The following is a 19,461-nucleotide window of genomic DNA, read 5'->3' as shown; positions in this document are numbered from 1 at the left end:
ATCATTGGTCGTATGCTCTATTTGCAGGCTGATTCCCAACGTGTACGTATCTTGTCAATGTTGAACATAAGAGAAACATCAGAGTATTGAATATCTGTACAGAAGGTTGTTCGCCTAATATCCGACCATTTGCCATTTGGTGCTATCACCTGGCGTATCATGCTGGAACTATGGGTTTGCTGGCGGGAGCAATGTTGTGTCTAACCTTGTAGGTGCATGAATGTTATCAAATGGCGCCGAAAATCAACCGCTATTAGAAGGGTTACCTAGTGGCCCATTTCCATGTTAAGTTTTCGGACGTACGCATTATGAAACAGTGTCGGGAGAATGGGTTAACACTCGGGATGACTACTGCGAAAGCTATTGTGACCTGTTACACACAACAGACTCCCTTTGCGAAACATTCACCCACGAAAACTACCAGGAGAAGGACTGCAAGCATAGTGACACCCGTAGTGCTAAGGGGGATCCGTAAATTGACGTGCTAAGAAAATCCCCTGATTCAGCGTGATGTGGGCCACATTAAAAATCGCACGGTCAACTAAGAACAAAATAATTCGCAAGCGCCTCAGGCTGAAGTGTGTGCGGAAGCCCATGTACACCACCTGCTACTGCGTCACATTATCGAACGTAAGAAGAACTGCAGGAAACTGTATGAAAAGTACTTGGCGGGTTCATATGGAAGAGTGTTGTTACAATGGATAAATCATATGTCCATCTCACTGCTGGTGGTTACATTCGGGGGATCATATACCGTGACATTGACGGCAAGGGGCACAGCAACTTCGTTCGTCAGTGCAGGGAAAGTTTCTCTCGTGACTCTATGGTTGTTACGGGATTCGGATATGAGAGTAAGTTGATGATACGCAAGGAGGACTAGAACGTGAAGGTGAATGCAAGATACTTCCAAGAATCCATTCTGACACATGTCTATCGCAGAAATATCTCGCAATTGAATGTAATGGACGCGAACCAGGTAATGCCCACATGGACAAGGCTTCGAGTCATACCGCAAGAACATCGCTATGCTTATATGAGGAAATGGCAGAGGAATTAGAAATTCGTGTCATTCCGTTTGAATACATTCCTATAAAAAACCAAGATGCCAGTCCAATAGATTATTGCGCATTTGGACTCTTAAAATGACGTCTTCAATATCGCCGGCTGAGCATCCTGGATGGTCTATGAAAAGTGTGCAGGAAGAAGTGGGACAGAATTGCCATGCCTGTCCTGTTCCAAAGCTTGCTGCAATGAAAACTGCGATACCGCGTGATAGTCCACAATGTTGGGGGTCCAATAGAATACATGATCGGTGGTGGCGGCGCGGTATCTCTTAAGGTGAGTACACGTCAAATATGGTCGGATATAAAGCGAACAACCTTCTGTAAAACGTGAGATCAGTATGGCTATGGTGATGTACTAGTGTAGGACGCATGCCGTGATTGTTTCCTTTCCTAGTTTTGCTTCATTGAGGCTGTTTGTCTAACTTTGCTGTGAAGAGATCCTGGAATGATGAGTGGGGAAGTTTTGAGGTACTGGTGGTTTCAGATAAGTATCTATGGACAAATAATGTACACCCACATAAAGTTGGTCTCGTAAGCGACTCTCCTTGAAGTGAGACTGTCGGATAGAGTTATCAGTTAGCCATTTGAACGTAAACTTAATTAAACATCCGTTTGATGCCATATTGGACGTAAACTTAATTAAACATACGTTTGATGTCATAAGCAGATGGATAATAGAACATCATTTCCTTTCGACTCTATGGGAGCAACAAGTAACATTTCACGAGAAATGTCTTCCATCTATGTCTCTCATCAATAAAATTATTTTGAATACGGATGTCCATTATGGAACTTCTATAGCCGTTAGGGACCATACATCCCTTAAATTGGTCACGCAATTTCCGATTTCGTCTGCACAAGCTGGAGTATTGTGGAACAACGTGCACTTCTTAAAATGATTACAATTTACTTATAAATTGTTACGAAACGATAATTATAAATCTAATAACTATGTTTAATTAATAAAAACTAATAAGATAATAAATAAAGTGGTTTATTTCTTTACAGATTGTTTATTATAGACTTCAATACAGGCAGCACGGATACCAAAACTCACTGATAACCCGGAAAAAGACTAAAAATGGCTTACAAACATGCAAGATACAGTATTTCAGCACAAAAAATTATGTTTTATTGCGTTGCTCGGGTTGTCAAGGTCAGTGATCAGAAAACGTAATAGCAATGACAAAAATAAACGAGCAAGAGCGTGCCACTCATCTAGAAATTCCGAGGAGGCCTATAGAATTACGATGTATATACAATAAACCTGTCAGTAATTTACGTCCTTCGCTGTAGGGCCTATTATATTTTCCCGATTGTTGGCTTGAATTATTATTATTTAGGTTCGTAATTAATCCTCCAGCAGTCGCCCGCAGACTCACTCTGCAGTGAACAATGAATGTAATCTACCACGCAAACCACTCTTCCCAATTCCCGTTTTTCATATCTTACAACAATTGGCTTCTGCTCAGCGTTGCCAGACTCACAGCTCGGAATTATTCCAAAACCTGATCGAAATTATGCTAGATTCGGTCAAATTATGGTAGATCCTCATAATTACTAATTCAGAAGTCTCTAAAGAAAAATCTCTAAAATTAAAAATAATTCAGGATGTAGAAAAACCTTTCTAATTTTTTTCCTTTTCTGTTCCTACTAACCTAATTATTAAAAAAATGATTGAAGTTCCAACACAAACATTAAAACTTCTTGAAACTAGAGGTTTTTTGTGCCTTCTGATTTTTTTTTTAAATTTTGAAAGAAAATGACCTTGCAGTCGAAGGATTAGAAAACCCTGGGTGGAGCTACAAAAAAAAAAAAAAAAAAAAAGCAAAAACTTATCTCTGGGGTGGACTGGGTCAAACATGGCGAAAGGCCTTTGAGTCACCTACATTTGTATGCTATATGTTTCATCTTAACGTCAAGAAGCTACCGTCTCCAATAAAAACTCGTTTTCTAACTCATTTTCAGAAGAACTATTTTTTTTTTTGCTCCCACGCCCCTTCTCTAAAGGCATCGGTAAAGGGATGACCTCCGGCCGTTTCAAATTTGCTTCGAACAACAAGACTGCTTGTATTGTTTACCGACTGTATTAATCAATGGGAGAGGATACATTTCTGCCGTTCTTCTTCTTGCCATTACTACCAACTTCTTTCTCATCTCTAGATTTTGCCGCTTTTTTTAAATAAACTGAAATTATGCTAGATTTGGGCAGGATGCTGAAAGCAAGATACTAGATGCTAAAGACATGCAAATTATGCTAGATCTAGCATCAAATTATGCTAGATGCTAGATCTGGCACCGATGCTTCTGCTTTTCAGAGTAGAGTTGCAATTCAAGTCGTTCAGTATTTTTGGAAATATTGATTTTAACAATGCAATTTATTTTTATGTTTTAGAACATACAGTATTATTTGCATGCGGGGTGTCATTCTGCAGCGACTACTTATGAAAAATAATTGTGTGCGGCCGTAGCAGGGATAAAGAAAATTCAACTCGCGGATAATCGGGGCTTTACTGTATAAATGGGATTCTAATGTATTCCGGGCAATTATCTAGTGGAAAATATGATAATTTGTTGATTATAATGAGTACAGGTGAAACTAAACTAAAGATTGAGTGAAAGTGACAAACACGTATTCTACTTTCCCTCCTCCAATTTCTGTAGTTAATACATTTCTCCAAATCTTTATATAGACTCCTCCTACTTTTATGTTAGACACAGTGTTAATGCCCAATTGTTTTTCTTGCAGGCGTATGGGATCGTGTGGAAAGCAGTTGATAGGAAAACCCATGAAACTGTTGCAGTGAAGAAAATCTTCGATGCCTTCCGGAATAAGACTGACGCTCAGCGGACCTTTAGAGAGATTATGTTCCTACGAGAATTTAATTCTCATCCGAATATTGTTAAGCTCCATGATGTTATGAGAGCGAACAATAATAAGGATATCTATCTCATCTTTGAGTTTATGGGTAAGTTATTTTTGCTAAAAGCTAAACGTTCAGCCACTACACTGTCTTCAATGAATGGTGTTTCAATTCATATGCTTAACATTCTTCTTTGTGGGCTAGAGTGATAGGAAGTTTAATAATATTGTGTGTCTTTTTTTTACAAAAAAAAAAAAAAAAAAAACGAAGGCAATTTTTTCTTCTTCCGGTAAAGCGTAAAGAAGAATTAAACATAAATTCGGAAACTTTATTATACACAAACCTAAGACCACGTTTCCACTTTACATGAATCTTGTAGCTGTCATAAAAAAGATCTTGAAACCCTACCATATTTCACCGTGTACACATAGTCTTGAAAGGGTCATAAAACATTTTTTCCATCTTGCAAGGAGTTGAACAGTGTCCAACTTTCTGGGATGTCTTGGTTGCTACCTGCTATCACCCTCCCGCTGACATAAAGGAAAAGCCAGTTTCGCCGCTTCCGAAACAACGAATTCTTTTGGACAGGGAGGGGGAGTGCGCCAACATACACATTTTTAATGAGGAGGTTAATTGTCTGTCCACTAGACTGCAGTGCTGCATGGGTGGAGACACCTTTCTTGCTTACAAGAAGCTGTAAAATCTAAACAGTAGATAGAAAGATCGGGTAGCAAGGTCTTTTTTATGACAGCTACAAGATTCATGTAAAGTGAAGACGTGGTCTTAAGTACAAGGAACCAAAAAATTATTGTCGTTTGTAATGTCCCATTAATCATTCGCTCACAGAGAGGGAATGAAACAACGCACATGTTTACCTAGCGGTCGAGAGTTAGTGTGACCATCAACCTTCAATAATATAGGCACGTTGCGTACATACAGCAGTCATAGCTGGTCCAGCGTCGAAGAGAAATGCTTGTGTTTGTTGCATAACTTCAAAGTAGATCTCTCAGCTGCCGCATCTAGTCGCCGCATATGCCAGGCATTTGGGAAGAATACCGTGAACAAACACACCGCTAGGCACTGATTCCAGAAATTCGTTTAGAGATCTGAGCCTTTCGGATAAACTTCGCAGTGGGCGACCACATGTGTTGGATGACGAGGCCCTGAAAGCAGCCATTGAAGAGGACCGTGGTATAACGTGTTGAACTTGCAGAAAGGTTCTGTTTACGTTGAAACAGTCAGACTGCACCTGCATGGGATAAGGATGTCATACAGGTTAAGCAAATGGATATCCCACACATTATCGGCAACAATCAAGGAACAGTGAATGACAGTCTGTTTGTCCTTGCTCACTCGTCACTTGAACACACCCATCTTTGATCGCTTACTAACTGGTGACGAAAAGTGTATCCTCTAATGACGCTCTTAACTGTACCAAACATTCGTTGTCGCCACGTGACTCTGTTCCTCACACCTCAAGACCATCTCTGCAGCCACGAAAAGTTATACTCTCTGCATGGTGGAATTCTCGATAAGTAGTGGAATACGAGCTCCTACCATCCGGTCAGACCATTATTGCTGATCTCTACTCTCAACAGTTGCAAAGGCTTCACCGTGCATTGCGGCAGAAGGAGCCGACATTGGTGAATAGCAAGGGTGTGCTGTTCCCGTACAACAATGCCAAGCCTCATATGGCAAAAAGGACTTGGGAGACCTTTCACTTGGGACAACTTGGGTGGGAGACGTGCAATGCACCATATTCACCGGATCTTTCGCCAACAAATTGCCACCTGTTTCATTCCCTCGACAACCACCTCCATGGGAGCTCCTTCGCAAATGAGGGGACCTGTAGAACGCACTCACGGGCTTCTTTGCATCAACGACCACCGAGTTTTATCACCAGGATATTGAGCAATTAAAGGAACGTTGGCAAAAGTTGTTGGATGCTGAAGGAACTTACTTAGTAACCTAAAGGTACAAATACGTACCGTTCACTGTGTTGCTCTTTATCACTGCTATAGAACAGCAAGAACTTTTTTAGTTAACTTGTACAATCCGCGGCAAAAAACCTGCAACATGAGCATATAAGTTTATTGTGAAATCACGAAGTCTTTTGCTCTAAAATAAGTGTGCACGGGAGGAGGCCGAGGTTTATCCTGGCGTGATTCGCTCCACTTAGACATTATGTTCATTCCCTGTGCTGTTAGGCGTAGTTTCACAATAAACTTACATTATGATGTTGCAGGTTTTTTGCCGCGGATTGTACAACCCTCTGTTAGTTTTCTGGATAGCAGTCTTTGCGATTAAGACACGTATCATACCTTGGTAAAAGTATGTCATAGTGATCTGATATTGAAGGTGACCCTTCACGAACTGCGTGATTCATGGTTTGGACAAGATCGTATGTCACCACAAACTTACGTCTGTGCGTTCTTTCTTAAGTTCTGCAACACTCACACAAATTGTCATTATTCAAAGTTTTTGCCGTAAACCTCTCATATATAGTGTGCCGTAAAGTTAATTCATATATAGTGTGGTGTGCCCATACCATTCCCCGTCATGCTCCGTCCCCTGTCGTGCTACGGCTGCCTCCATTCACACACAATATATAATATCATATCATGCCGTATCGCTACTGCTTACTACATCATTTCCCTTAGTTCTTCGTGTCGTTTCGTGTGCTCCGAAGAAAGCCGAAGGATCGCAGCCAACGAGCCAGAACTGGACTGATTTTTCTTCAAGGAGGTCTATCGGTGCAGTGTTGCCAGGTCTCCTGATATTCCAGGAGATTTCCTGGTTATCCAAGTTGTCTCCTGGTCTACTGATTTTTCTTTAAAAAATGTTAAAAACTCCTGGTTTTGCGCATCATCCAAAAGCTCTTAGAAAAGTAGACTTCAGAAACCAAAAGGAATTCGTATCTAAGATGAAATGTGCTTTGCAACAAAAGTTTCCCTATCTATGGCATCAAGAAACCTCCCAAATTATGGACTGCAAGATTTTAAACTGAGGTGTCTTGAACTATATATTGAAGCAGTACATCAAATTGAAGAGAGATATTAACTCCTCCGTGACTAAGCGTTAGCGTACACGATTTTGGCATGAAGGACTGCGTTCAATTCCCGGTGGGATTTTATGTGGTTCGGATTTCACGTTAATCAGTAGGTCCACGTCTCATACAGCCTCGCTGTTTAACGGGACGTTAAACTCAACTGAACTCGAGAGAGAGATACGCTTCATGATCCCGTCATGACACATTTAGAGATGATTAGCTTATCAAATGAGATAAAGAAATCGGCACAATCAATTGCTCCTCTCGTAGCTGACTTTCCCAATGATATAGAATAGAGTAATTTGCAACAGGTAGATACAGAATGGCGGTTATTGCGAAACACAGATTTGCAAACTGAAAATGAAGTTTCTTTTTAAGATTTTTGGATGCTTGTCAGGAGCGTCATTTCAGATTTTGCTTAGGGGAATAAGACCCTTTGATATAAGTAAAATTTCGGACATTTCATTGATTCATTACTATTCTATTGATAAAATCAATATAAATCTCCAACTCAAGGAGTACAACTGACCCTCCCCGCCCTCCCTAAATGACGCCTCTGATGCTTGTTAGTAAAAAAAATGTAAGTAGATAGCCTAACCAGTTAATATTTCCGAATTAATTCACATTTGTTATGTCTTTGGTCTGCCTTCCTCAAGTGTCACAGTAGAAAAAGTGTTTTCAATCGTAAATTTGATGAAGGCGAAACAAACAGACTTGATACCCAAACTTTGCAAGGATTGCTGCACACAAGAAGGCTCACTTGTAACAACTCATGCTAAGATCCCCTGTGAATCGCTCTCTGACCAGCAGAGTGAATGTTGACATGTACGCAGATAAAGATGATTAGCCTTTTATTGGTAAGTATAATCATTGATAGGTCCACTGTTTGCCTTGTAAAAAAAATAATCATCCTAATTAACATATTTAGATATTAAGTTATATCTCCTGGATTTTTGGTAAGAATTTTCCAGATTTTTCGAAAAATTGGTTGGCAACACTGTATCGGTGTACGGCGTAGGAACAGCACAGACACGGCATGTTATGTGTGAATTAAAAATGAGAACCCAATGGGTTTACAATGTCAACGACTGGAAAGAAACTTTGTGGACTTCGGCACGGAATGGGAACGGGATGTCACACGTGAATTAACCTTCATTCGACGACGGACTGCGGTTGTATTATGTCTTTCAGCGTGAAGAAAGCGAATTACATCACATACTTCAAACTAGGCAGTCACCTCCATTAGGACGGCCGCATATTGACCAAGTAAGGCCAGCCAAGCTAAGGTAGAGGAAGGCAGGAGACAACGCGGATGAAGAGACTGTTTGTCTCCATGAACAACGTTGGAGAGGGCTTTGTCTAGCACGTGCTCGACCGAAAATGCAATATGAGGCAATATAAGACTGCAACAATTTGCTTTACTTCAATACCTTGCACTTTTAAACGTGTTTTTCTGTTTTGTTATTGTCGCAACTTAACGGATTTAGAAGCGTAGCCATAGATTTTCTGATGTAGGTTGTATTGACATTTTGACCAGTTGTCCGTTTGCACAGGGTTATCGTAGAGAGTTGAGATTTGTTCTAACTTCTTTTATTTAACAATAGCTTTCATACAATATGCTACTTAACCCCCGGTTCCATTTGCAAATTTTGAGTTAGACCCCGCCTGGGACCCTGCGAGTGCCCCGGGGACACAATTTTTTTTTATTCAATAGGTGCTGTGCTCCCCACACTAATCTGATATGTATTCGCGAGTTTCCTTACTCGACCGTTTCCGAAAAATTTGACCCGGAATACGACTTTGTAATGTATAGTATGGAGCTCAATTTGTAACTTTTCACGCTTATATCTCCGCAACGGTTGCGATCGAGGATGTATCCCTTTTCGTATTATGCTCTTTTGGGACAAGGAATCCAACGGCCATAGTCTCGACTCGAAGTCAGAGTTACACTTGTAGGGATGCGCTTGAGTCGAGATTTAAGCCTGTCTCGACTCGTCTCGAGAAAATGTTGTCTCGACTCGAAAATATGGTGCTGTCTCGACTCGTGTCTCGACTCGACAGTCTCTGTCTCGACTCGACTCGAATTCGAGTCGAGACGTCTCGAAATTCAAGTCGAGACAAAATATACGAGTTCAAATATACACGCACATCAGCCAGACCGTTATGACTACCTACCTAATTGTTAGTATGTCCAACTTTTGGCACGAATAACAACGGCAACATGTCTTGGCACGGTCGCAATGTTCCTCGGTGGGTCGCTGGAGAGAGTTGGCACCACATATGCACACACAGGTCATCTAATTTCCGTAAACTCCGGGGAGGAGGGTGATGCACCCTCACGTTACGTTCAATCACATCCCAGATGTGAATTATTGGGTTCAGATCCGGAGAGTTTAGGGACCAGCACATCACTTGGAACTCGCTCCTGTGTTCCTCGAACCACTCCATCACACTCCTGGCCTCGTGACATGGTGCATTATTTTGTCGAAAAATTCCACTACCGATGGAAAACATGGCCGTCATGAAGGGAGTGTACGTAGTCTGCAAGCAGCGTGCGACACCTCGGCCGCCATGATGCTTTGCCCGAGCTCCACTGGACACATGGATGCTCACCTGAATGTTCCCTAGATAATAATTAAGCCGCAGCCAGTTTGTCTCAGTCCCGCAGTACAGATGTCAAGGAGCTGTTCGCAGGAGCTTTGAACACGACGGATTCGCACCCTCACATCATCATGATGAAAAAGATATCGGGATTCATCAGGCAATGCAACGCTCTGACATTGTGCCAAGGTCTAGTGGCGATGGTCATGTGTTCATTTCAGTTATAGTTGCCGATGTCGTGGTGTTAACATTCGCCATCGTTAGGAGTGTTCGGTGCACTGTGTGTTCAGACTAGTGTTGTGAAGGCCTGTGATAAAAACGGAAATTTTGGGTAAAAAAACAGTTTTTTTTTACTGTTTTCCTGAGCTGAGGAAAAAATGGAAAATTTGGGTATGATCAGAATCATCATTCTTGTTAATCACAGAATCATTTTAGTTAATATGTTAAATCAAACATATATTTCATAGAGATATCTTCATTGTTTGTTCTATGTAAAATTCCGGAAATTTTGAAACCATTAGAAAAAATCATTTGTTCGGAAATATTGGCAAAAACAGGAAAATGTAGTTTAAAAACTATTTGTTGGCCTGATGCTAGTGATCTTACTTGCTGTAACATGTCTGCAACATATACAGTGGGAAGTGGAAAATTCGAACTAATTGGGACCACAGGTATTCGGATTTTCGAAAATGACCAAGAAAATGTCTTTTAGGCTTACATATACTGTACGGTATGTTCTTCTATCGATACAGTGGTTATTCAGTACATACAGTAATTACAATACCGTACGTAAGGCTGCTTACATTTAATGTTTCTGAAGAACTTCCTTGTACTCTAAGTCACACTTAAAACTTATAGGCCTAAGAAAAAATAAAAATAAAAATACATGACAAACAATTACATATAAATGAACTTTTGTAAAAACACTGACTTCACATAACGTCGATGGACACGCTATTGTTTGATTCTCGCTAGCGTTAAGACAAAATGTAAAAACCTTCTAGGGACCGCGTTCGGATTTTTGACGTTAGGATTATCGACGTCCTAGTGTATATACAATGTATTTCGCTAACGGAAAAATACTTAGAGCAACAGGTTTTAATTCTACTTTACACACATATACCGCACAAGTGAGTAAATTTGAGCAGCGAGAAATATATTAAATGAAACTTCCGTTAGTTATTACAGACGAGCAGAATATCCGTTCTTCGCACGGGGAGAATACGTTTCATTTTTGGACACAAAGGGCACCAAAACTGTCACCAATGAACTTGTGGAGCCCCAAAACTATGAATTTGACATTCATATCGATAATTTTCAATTATCTTTACATGTCACCATCCTCCTTAGAGTATTAATGGGGCTGAATTTGTGGATTTAAACGGCATCTTCTGTTCGTTTCAGCGAGTATGGATTCGAGGCCATTTTCGATCATGTATATATATATATATATACTGTATATAATGCTCAAAAAATTAGGGGTTCAGCTGAAATATCACACAAGACCTTAAGATAGTGTATGAATAAGCTTGTGTTTGACTCATATTATCATACAAGATGGAATGCTTTAAGATACACTAGAAAAATGGGGCACATACTGGTGTTGGGGCACGGAAAACCTTGTTCACATGGCTCATGCCACAAGAGGGTTATGTGTGCACCTCTCGAACTGCTCACAAATAGGCAAGTCAACAACACTGATTGTTCCTTAATATGTCATATGATCACTTCGAATAGCCAACAGGGCCTCGCACCTGCGGGGCATGGATTCAATCAGATTATCGATGAGTTCTTGGGGGATGTTGTGCCACTCATCAAGAAGAGCGACTTCCAGCTCTGGAATGGTTGTTGGATTTACTGGCCTAGCAGCAATTCGTCTGCCAAGCATTATCCAGACATGCTCAATTGGAACGAGATCCGGAGAGCATGCTGGCCACTTCATCCGAGCGATACCCTCAGCATCCAGCATCTCATCCACTAACCGAGCTATGTGAGGACGAGTATTGTCATCCATAAAAAGGAACGAATCACCAATGGCACCAGTATAAGGAAGAACAAGAGTTTTAGTGATCTCATCCCTATATCTGAGAGCCGTCAAAGAGCCATTTCGGATGATGTGGAGCTCAGTACGCCCACCAATGCTGATTCCTGCCTACACCATCAGTACACCACCATGATACTGGGATGTTTCTCGCACAAACATGGGATTGTGTCGTGTTCTACACTCTCTCCAGATGAGAACACGTCGATTATCAGGCTCTACACTGAATCGAAACTCGTCAGAGAACAAAACATTGCCCCATTCATTGCGTCCCCACCCACGATGTTCCTCCGTCTACGCTCTTCGATCAACACGGTGTCATGCAGTTAATGGGACACACACCATAGGCCTACGTGCGTAGAGACCATCTTCTCGAAGGCGATTGCGGACCGTTTGAGTAGATACTGTGCGTCCTGTTGTTGTTCGGAAGGCTCGCGGCAGCAGAGTTGTATTATGACGCCGATTTCGACGGGCTGTTAACAAGAGATTACGATCGTCTCTGGATTTGGTTGCTAGTGGACGGCCCTGTCCATGTCTTCTTCGAACACTTCCAGTTGTTTGAAATCGATTCCACAATCGGGAAATCACACTCTGTGCCACTCCTATGACATGTGCCACTTCCCGCCATGACTGACCAGCTTCCAACCTTATTGAGGGCCGCGGTGGCTCAGTGGTAGAGCGTTCACCTCTGGTGCTTGGGGTCCCGGGTTCGATCCCAGCCCCTGCCAAGTGAACTTTGTGGTGTACAAACACCGTGTGCGTGGGTTTTCTCGGGGTTCTCCCGTTTCCTCCCACTTTCTTCATTCCACCCTTTCACTCATCTATCATCATCACCGTCTCCTTTAGCCTAACCGGCATAACCGTGGGACGCAAAACTTTTTCTTTATCCCGGCCCGCATACAATTATAGCTTAATTTGCAAATCATCGCAAATGGAAGTGTCACCATCGATATTAGTGACCGCGAAAACTATGGATTTGACACTAATATCGGTCATTTTGGATTACTTTTACATGTCTCGGTATCCGACCCCCCCTCCGGTGACCACCGGTCCGAATAGGGTGAATTTGTAAGTTAATGTGATCAGAGTTTCACCATTGATTTCAGCGACCGCGACCAGGGTACTCCTGACTAAAATTTGGTAACTCTCGGTCCACTCGTCTGGTCCCCAGGCTGCATACAGACAGACAAACACAAACAAACTATTTATTTTATTTATATTAGACTAGATAGATTCTTGCAAATTATGCCAGATTTTCATATTATCTTTCCGAACTAATTTTAAAGACCCGCTCCTACTTATCTTTATACATATACACAGTATATCTATATTTATATCTATCTATATCTATATATGTATATAACAAACGCAGGAATTACACCCTAAATAACGCTCCTGGAGGACCCCTTTCTCAAAAAAATTGCTGGGGAAACACTTTTAGAAACTTCAGTTTTCGTGCCAGACGATTACCGAGACCTGGTGAAAAAAAAAAAAAACTCATTTAGCGATCGAATTTAAAAAATAGTTCTCCTCAGGTTAGTATTCACTGAGAATATTGTTATAAAATTTAAATTTTATGGGTAAATCAGTAGACTTTGAATACATCCACATCGTATCCACTGAGTTGCGAAATTGTGTACCTCCAGATGTGGGCGGTCGAAGAAAATTTCCTAGGGGGCATCTTCAATGTTTGCTATATTAGTCTTGCATTTAATGTGCATGGTTTGTTATATTACGTATAGGTGAGTCAGGGAGGTTCATTCTTATCAAACACGGAGATTATGAAGGAGCAGATCTACTGTACAAAATATAATAAAAACATCTCTTTCGGATTTCTATCATCCCGCAGTCCAACCTCGAGACGGAAACATAAGAGATAGGCTTTTTGTTTTTAAACAAGATAACGTGCCTAGCGAATGCTTTACATTGTGAAGATTATATTAGTGAAAATTAAACGAATATAATTTTACAACTTAATATACATATCACTAAATGTTGAGCACCCCGTTGCTATATGGTTAGCATATGCGCCTTTCTCGAACGAGGTTTGATTCATGGTAGGAGCTCATGTGTTTCAAATCCGACGTTAAACTGTACGTTCACGTCTTGTAGAGCTTTGCTCCTGAAAACGACGCTAAACTATAATCTAATTTAATATTACTAAATATTAAAAAATAATGACTTACCAAGGTGACGTCAATTTGGCAGTCATCAAATCCATTTTATACTTTCACTTAATCCAGTGGATACTACTATAACAATTCCAAGACACACGCGCATATAAATACTCAGAAACAAGTACATACACACGTACACATACACAAATATGAACCCTTCAAATCTATTTACATGTGGTGGAGTGCGCTGCATCAAGCACTGTTATCTTCATCATCTTCTCATGTATCTGCATTATTTGATTCATCCACAGATTTGTTATTTGTACGCATCATTCATTTTTGCATTTTCGGGAGGGTTCAGGGTTCTTTCTCCATTTCTGTATTGGAAAGAGAATCAGAGGAGGAAGGGGGAATTTATACTTTAAGAATGGATAACATTTTAAGAAATATATACAAAACATGCCGCTTCCGACGCAGCACTGAAGTATTTCTTTTAGCGGTCATACCCCCCTCCCCTCTCAAGTTGTAAAGTGAGAAGGGACTGAAACATCCCAGACACTCAGGGTTCAGTTGACAATAATAAAACTATAGGTAAGTAAACATCTTGTACAGAGTTTTGCTTATTTTTGAACATTTCTGTGAATTCAACAATACAACAGCGGAAATACTAACTGGTTTTATTACTCCAACCATCGCTTTAACTAAGGGATAATTCCCACGTTTTGCTTATTTTTGAACATTTCTGTGAATTCAACAATACAACAGCGGAAATACTAACTGGTTTTATTACTCCAACCATCGCTTTAACTAAGGGATAATTCCCAACGGTCAGTGAGCCATCTAAATTTTCGTTCTTTTCCTGTTCTCCAGAAGAAAGAATGAGATTTTGCCAAGATGCTAAAGTCAAGATGTTATATGCTAAATGGGAGTGAATTATGCTAGATCTAGCACCAAGATGCTAGATATGGCTTCACTGGCGGGCTTCGATATCTACAGAACTTTCTGCCAAAGCATTAAAAAAAAAAAAAAAACAATAGCACAATAGTTTCCATAACATATGTGTGGTCCTTCGGTAGGCTACACATCTGGTAAGAAGCTCATCCCAAAGAGTAGTTTGGACAAAAGACTCGTAGCCGGCTTGTATAGATAATTGAATTCAAATATTCAAGTAGCCATTTACTGAATGCCCATATCGTGTATGCATGCATTTGCATGTATTATTTAATAAGTAAATAAAGTACACACAATTAATTATGTCAGTGATAAACGGTGTTTATTGAAAAAAACCCTCTCCAAACAATGAAGATTAATCTTAGACTGGAGAAATGGTTATCCTTCGTTTTCATTATCATTTGGCCATGAAACAAACGTCTGACAGATATACAACCCCTATATACAACTATGTGATGTTGGAATATATAACTCGTAGGGTATGATGCTTTACTTTTTCAGAAATTTCAGTACTTCTAGTGAAATGAAATCTTTAGTTTTACGTCCCACGGTTATGGCGGTTAGGCTAAAGGAGACGGTGATGATGAGAAATGAATGAAATGGTGGAATGAAGAAAGTGGAAGGAAACGGGAGAACCCAGAGAAAACCCACGAGCATGGTGTTTGTCCACCACAAAGTCCACACGGCGCGATCTGGGATCGAACCAGGGACCCCATGCACCGGAAGTGAACGCACTACCACTGAATCACCGCGCCCCCACAGTACTTCTTGTGTACCCCTATAAATGTAATAAAGAACTAATGGCCATGTTTTTTTAATATAAAAATATTCAATTAGAACTGGACAATTTACATAAAATTTGGAATCGACAAATGAAAACGGCACGTTTCTAGCACTTGTGGGTTCGAGATCTCATTGTTGAAAGGATTGGAGACAAACATATAAACTTTTCTGTGAGGAGAAACATATACGCGTAAATCTAGTATTTTAATATATAGATAATAATTGGAATAGTTTTATTTTCGAGTGCTATTTTTTAATATTCGCAATATTGAAATTTTTGAACTTAAATTTTTCGCGTGTTTGAAAAAAAAAAGAGATATCATTACTAGCAAAATTAACCTAATACAAACATATTTATTTTTTCAATTTTTCCGGAAAATCGAAAAAAACTTTTAAAAAACAGGTTCAAAATTTCCGGAAATTTGACAACACTAGTTCAGACACACTTGTACTTTGCCTAGCATTAAACTCTGATCTTAGTTCCGACGCAGTTCGCCGCCTGTTCTGTTTTACCAGTCTGCCCAGCCTACGACGTTCGACATCTGTAATGAGGTGGGGCACACAACCCCTCGACATTTGGACGTCTTTTCCCCTTGGTTTCGCCACTTGCTGAAGACAATCACCATAGCACTCCTCGAACACCTGACAAGTCCTGCAGTTTCCGAAATTCTCGTGCCGAGTGTTTCTGATCCAGTACTTTCTTCAAAATAATATTAAAAATTATAGAAAAATTTTCGAGACATTCGAGTCGAGTCGAGATTTTTACCAGCTGTCTCGACTCGACTCGAGTCTCGACTCGAAAATTCGAGTCGAGAAATGCATTTGTCTCGACTCGTCTCGAATTTTACAAAGTGTGTCTCGACTCGAGCGCATCCCTATACACTTGGATATGTTCCCTCGTTAGATTACAGAAATACGCTACAGGTTCCAGCTTTGGAAGTAACGTTTGAGAGACTTAGATTAGATGTGATTTTATACGTGAGAATCACCTTTTAGGTTTTATATACAGAACTAGCCTTTCAGCTGGGGAAGGATTGATCAGCTGAGGACCTCGCCCCCGGGCCCCCGCATTTGGCCGCCCTACGACCTCGCATCTCATATGTATCAGCCTTTGTATCAAGAGTGAATTTCGTGCATTTGCTCTTAATAAATTATTTTCTAAATTTGGCCAGCTGGGGGCTTTCTTTCCAAACCCCCGCGTTTCCTCGCCCTACGGCTTCGCACTTTTTAAACCCACAGTTCTATCGAATTTCAGGTTTCTTTTCGTATTTCAACTATCAAAAGGGTAAGATTTTGTATCCCAGGAAAACGCCCATTTAAATAACATGGGAATTTCTTCAGTCCCCCTTTAGACCCCTTAAAAACCAAAAATATTCACTTTTGGCAATTTTTCTGTGGGTCAGTACCGGAAGGGAACAATCATGTCAAATTTCATCATTCTAATGCTGCTGGAAGTGCCTAAACATTTTAGGGTGTGGGATGTCTCATATTAATAACATGGGGAAGATTTTTCAGTTCCCTATAAAACCACTCTAAAGTTCGAAATTTCTATTTTTGGTGATTTACTTAGGTAAGGCTAACGAAAACGTACAAGCATACCAAATTTCAAGTTTTTATCCAATTCCAAGTACCTAAAATATCCCCCTCCCAAAAAAGAAGAAATAACAAAGAATTTCTTCATTCCCCTTTATACCATTTAAAAATTAAAAATATTCACTTTCGGCAATTTTTCTGTCGGTTAGACCATGAAAGCTACAATAATGTCAAATTTAATAATTGTAGCCCTACAGGAAGTGCCAACTAATTTTGGGGTGTAAAAGGTGTCCCATATAAATAACATGGGGAAAATTTTTTAGTTACCCATAAAACCATTCTAAAGTTGGATTTCTTTTTAGTAATGTTATTAAATAATCCTATAACATACAAGCATACCGAATTTTAAGTTTTTATTCCAATTCCAAGTACATAAAACATGAGATTATAGATCCAAAAATGCCCGTTTAAGTAACATGGGGAATTTCTTCATACCGCTTTAGACCTCCTAAAAAATTAAAAGTATTCACTTTTAGCAATTTTCCTGTGCGTTAGTACCGAAAAGCTATAATCATGCCAAATTTCAACTTTCCACGTCAACTGGAAGTACCACTTTATTTTCTGTCAGTCATTTGATGTAGTTTTATATTTAGTTAGGATATTAATTATGTTGTTAATATCGAAAGTGGCGGATCCATTACTGACTCCTGAAGGTGTCTATGAAAGAGGGGTTCAGCGAAAGATTCTGAGTTTTCTTCTCACTCTCATCGGGGTTTTGCAGAACTGGTGCCTATGCTGCTGGAAGGGGAGCAAACGGTCCTTTGCCTCATCTTTGGAAAATGAAATGAAATTTTTGAGTTTTACGTCCCACATTTATGCCGGCTAGGCTAAAGGAGACGGTGATTATGAGAAATGAATGAAATCGTGGAATGAAGAAAGTGAGAGGAAACGGGAGAACCCCGAGAAAACCAACGAGCACGGTGTTTGTCCACCACAAAGTCCACATGGCGCGAGCTGGGATCGAACCAGAGACCCCAAGCACCGGAGGTGAACGCCCTACCACTGAGCCATCGCGCCCCCTCTCGCCTCACCTTTGGATCCGCCTATTTTTATCGAATAATTTTAAAATAAATTTCATCTCCTATCGAACTTAAAGTTAAAAAGTTACTGTACGAATTTCTATCACGATTATCAGTTCAAAAAATTTAATTCGTAAATCAATTTTGTATTTACTCGAACAATAGATTAAGAGCCTGACATACTAAAAAAAATACATTTTTTAATTTTTCTTTTGCTTGTTTTTCATAAGTGAAAGAAGATAATGAAATGCAACTTACCACAATCATAGATAATGCTATTTTATAACAGAAAATATGAACCTGAAGAAATTTCAATGTTGCCATCCATAGAAATTACAGTGTTGCCAGACTAACATTTCCCCAAAAATCTAAATGAAATTAAATCTTTAAGTGTTACGTCCCACAGTTAATGCCGGCTAGGATAAAGAAGACGGTTATGATGAGAAATGAATAAAATGGTGGAATGAAGCAAGTGGGAGGAAACGGAAAAACCCGGAGGAAACACACGCACACGGTGTTTGTCCACCACAAAGTTAAAAAAGTTAAGGCGGCGACTAAAGGAACGAACCCAACTGCATTTGATTACGTATCATGTTGTCTTGGTATCCTGTGAGTTACTTTTTAAATAGTAGTTGTATTTAGTTTCTAATAAACAAAAGTTTTAACATACAGTTATTAAAATTAAATAATAATGTTATTGAGGTTCTTAATAATAATAATAATAATAATAATAATAATAATAATAATAATAATAATAATAATAATAATAATAATAATAATAATAATAATAATAATGTGAGACTCTTAATGGTTACTTTTAAGATTGAAACAAAATAAACCCTTCATTCTGTGATTTCTTTTTTCCATTTTACTGCCATTTTTTTTAAATATCTACTTGTGTTAAAAGCCTTTCTTAAAAGCTTTGCCTACGTCACTTGCAACGATTGCTTGATATTTTTAATTTTACGAAATGTAAAGAATGTTAGTTATTACGAAGGCACTTCGAGAGAAACGATCACTTGATAGAACGTTTATCTTTCGTGCTTGGTGCAACGAGTCCCAGCTCATGACAGTTTATAGTAGGGAACATTGAATTCGTGGGATTGCTAAGATATTCACACGCAATCTTCATTTCACCAATTCTTTTTATCTTCTTTTGTTTTCCTTAATCGGTCGTCTTATCTAAACTACACTTATACGAGGGTAAGTCAAAAATTATCCGCATTGTTCATACTGTCTTCTGTCCTCGTTTATTTTATTGTTATGCTGTTGTGGTCATACTATAAAAGTTTGATAGTAATTCCTCTATTTGTCTTCCTTTTGTTGCAGATAGATCATGGCCGCTCTATTAGAAGTTTGCACCAAAGAGAAAGAACGAG

The 19,461-nt window shown here is 39.6% G+C and overlaps 1 protein-coding gene across 2 annotated transcripts in view; it reads left to right on the top strand.

The window, feature by feature from the left end:
- Erk7 (Extracellularly regulated kinase 7) overlaps window positions 1-19,461 on the top strand; it is a 92,349-nt gene that overhangs the window by 32,405 nt on the left and 40,483 nt on the right. For both annotated transcript variants that reach the window (XM_081739519.1, XM_081739523.1), the window contains exon 2: window positions 3,814-4,033. In XM_081739519.1, the coding sequence (XP_081595645.1) occupies window positions 3,814-4,033 (220 nt within the window). The remainder of the gene's footprint in view (window positions 1-3,813; window positions 4,034-19,461) is intronic.

This window comes from Thermobia domestica, chromosome 2, assembly GCF_964235325.1.
Source record: "Thermobia domestica chromosome 2, izTheDome1.hap1.1, whole genome shotgun sequence".
NCBI lineage: Eukaryota > Metazoa > Arthropoda > Insecta > Zygentoma > Lepismatidae > Thermobia > Thermobia domestica.
This window is presented reverse-complemented; position numbering and strand designations above follow the sequence as displayed.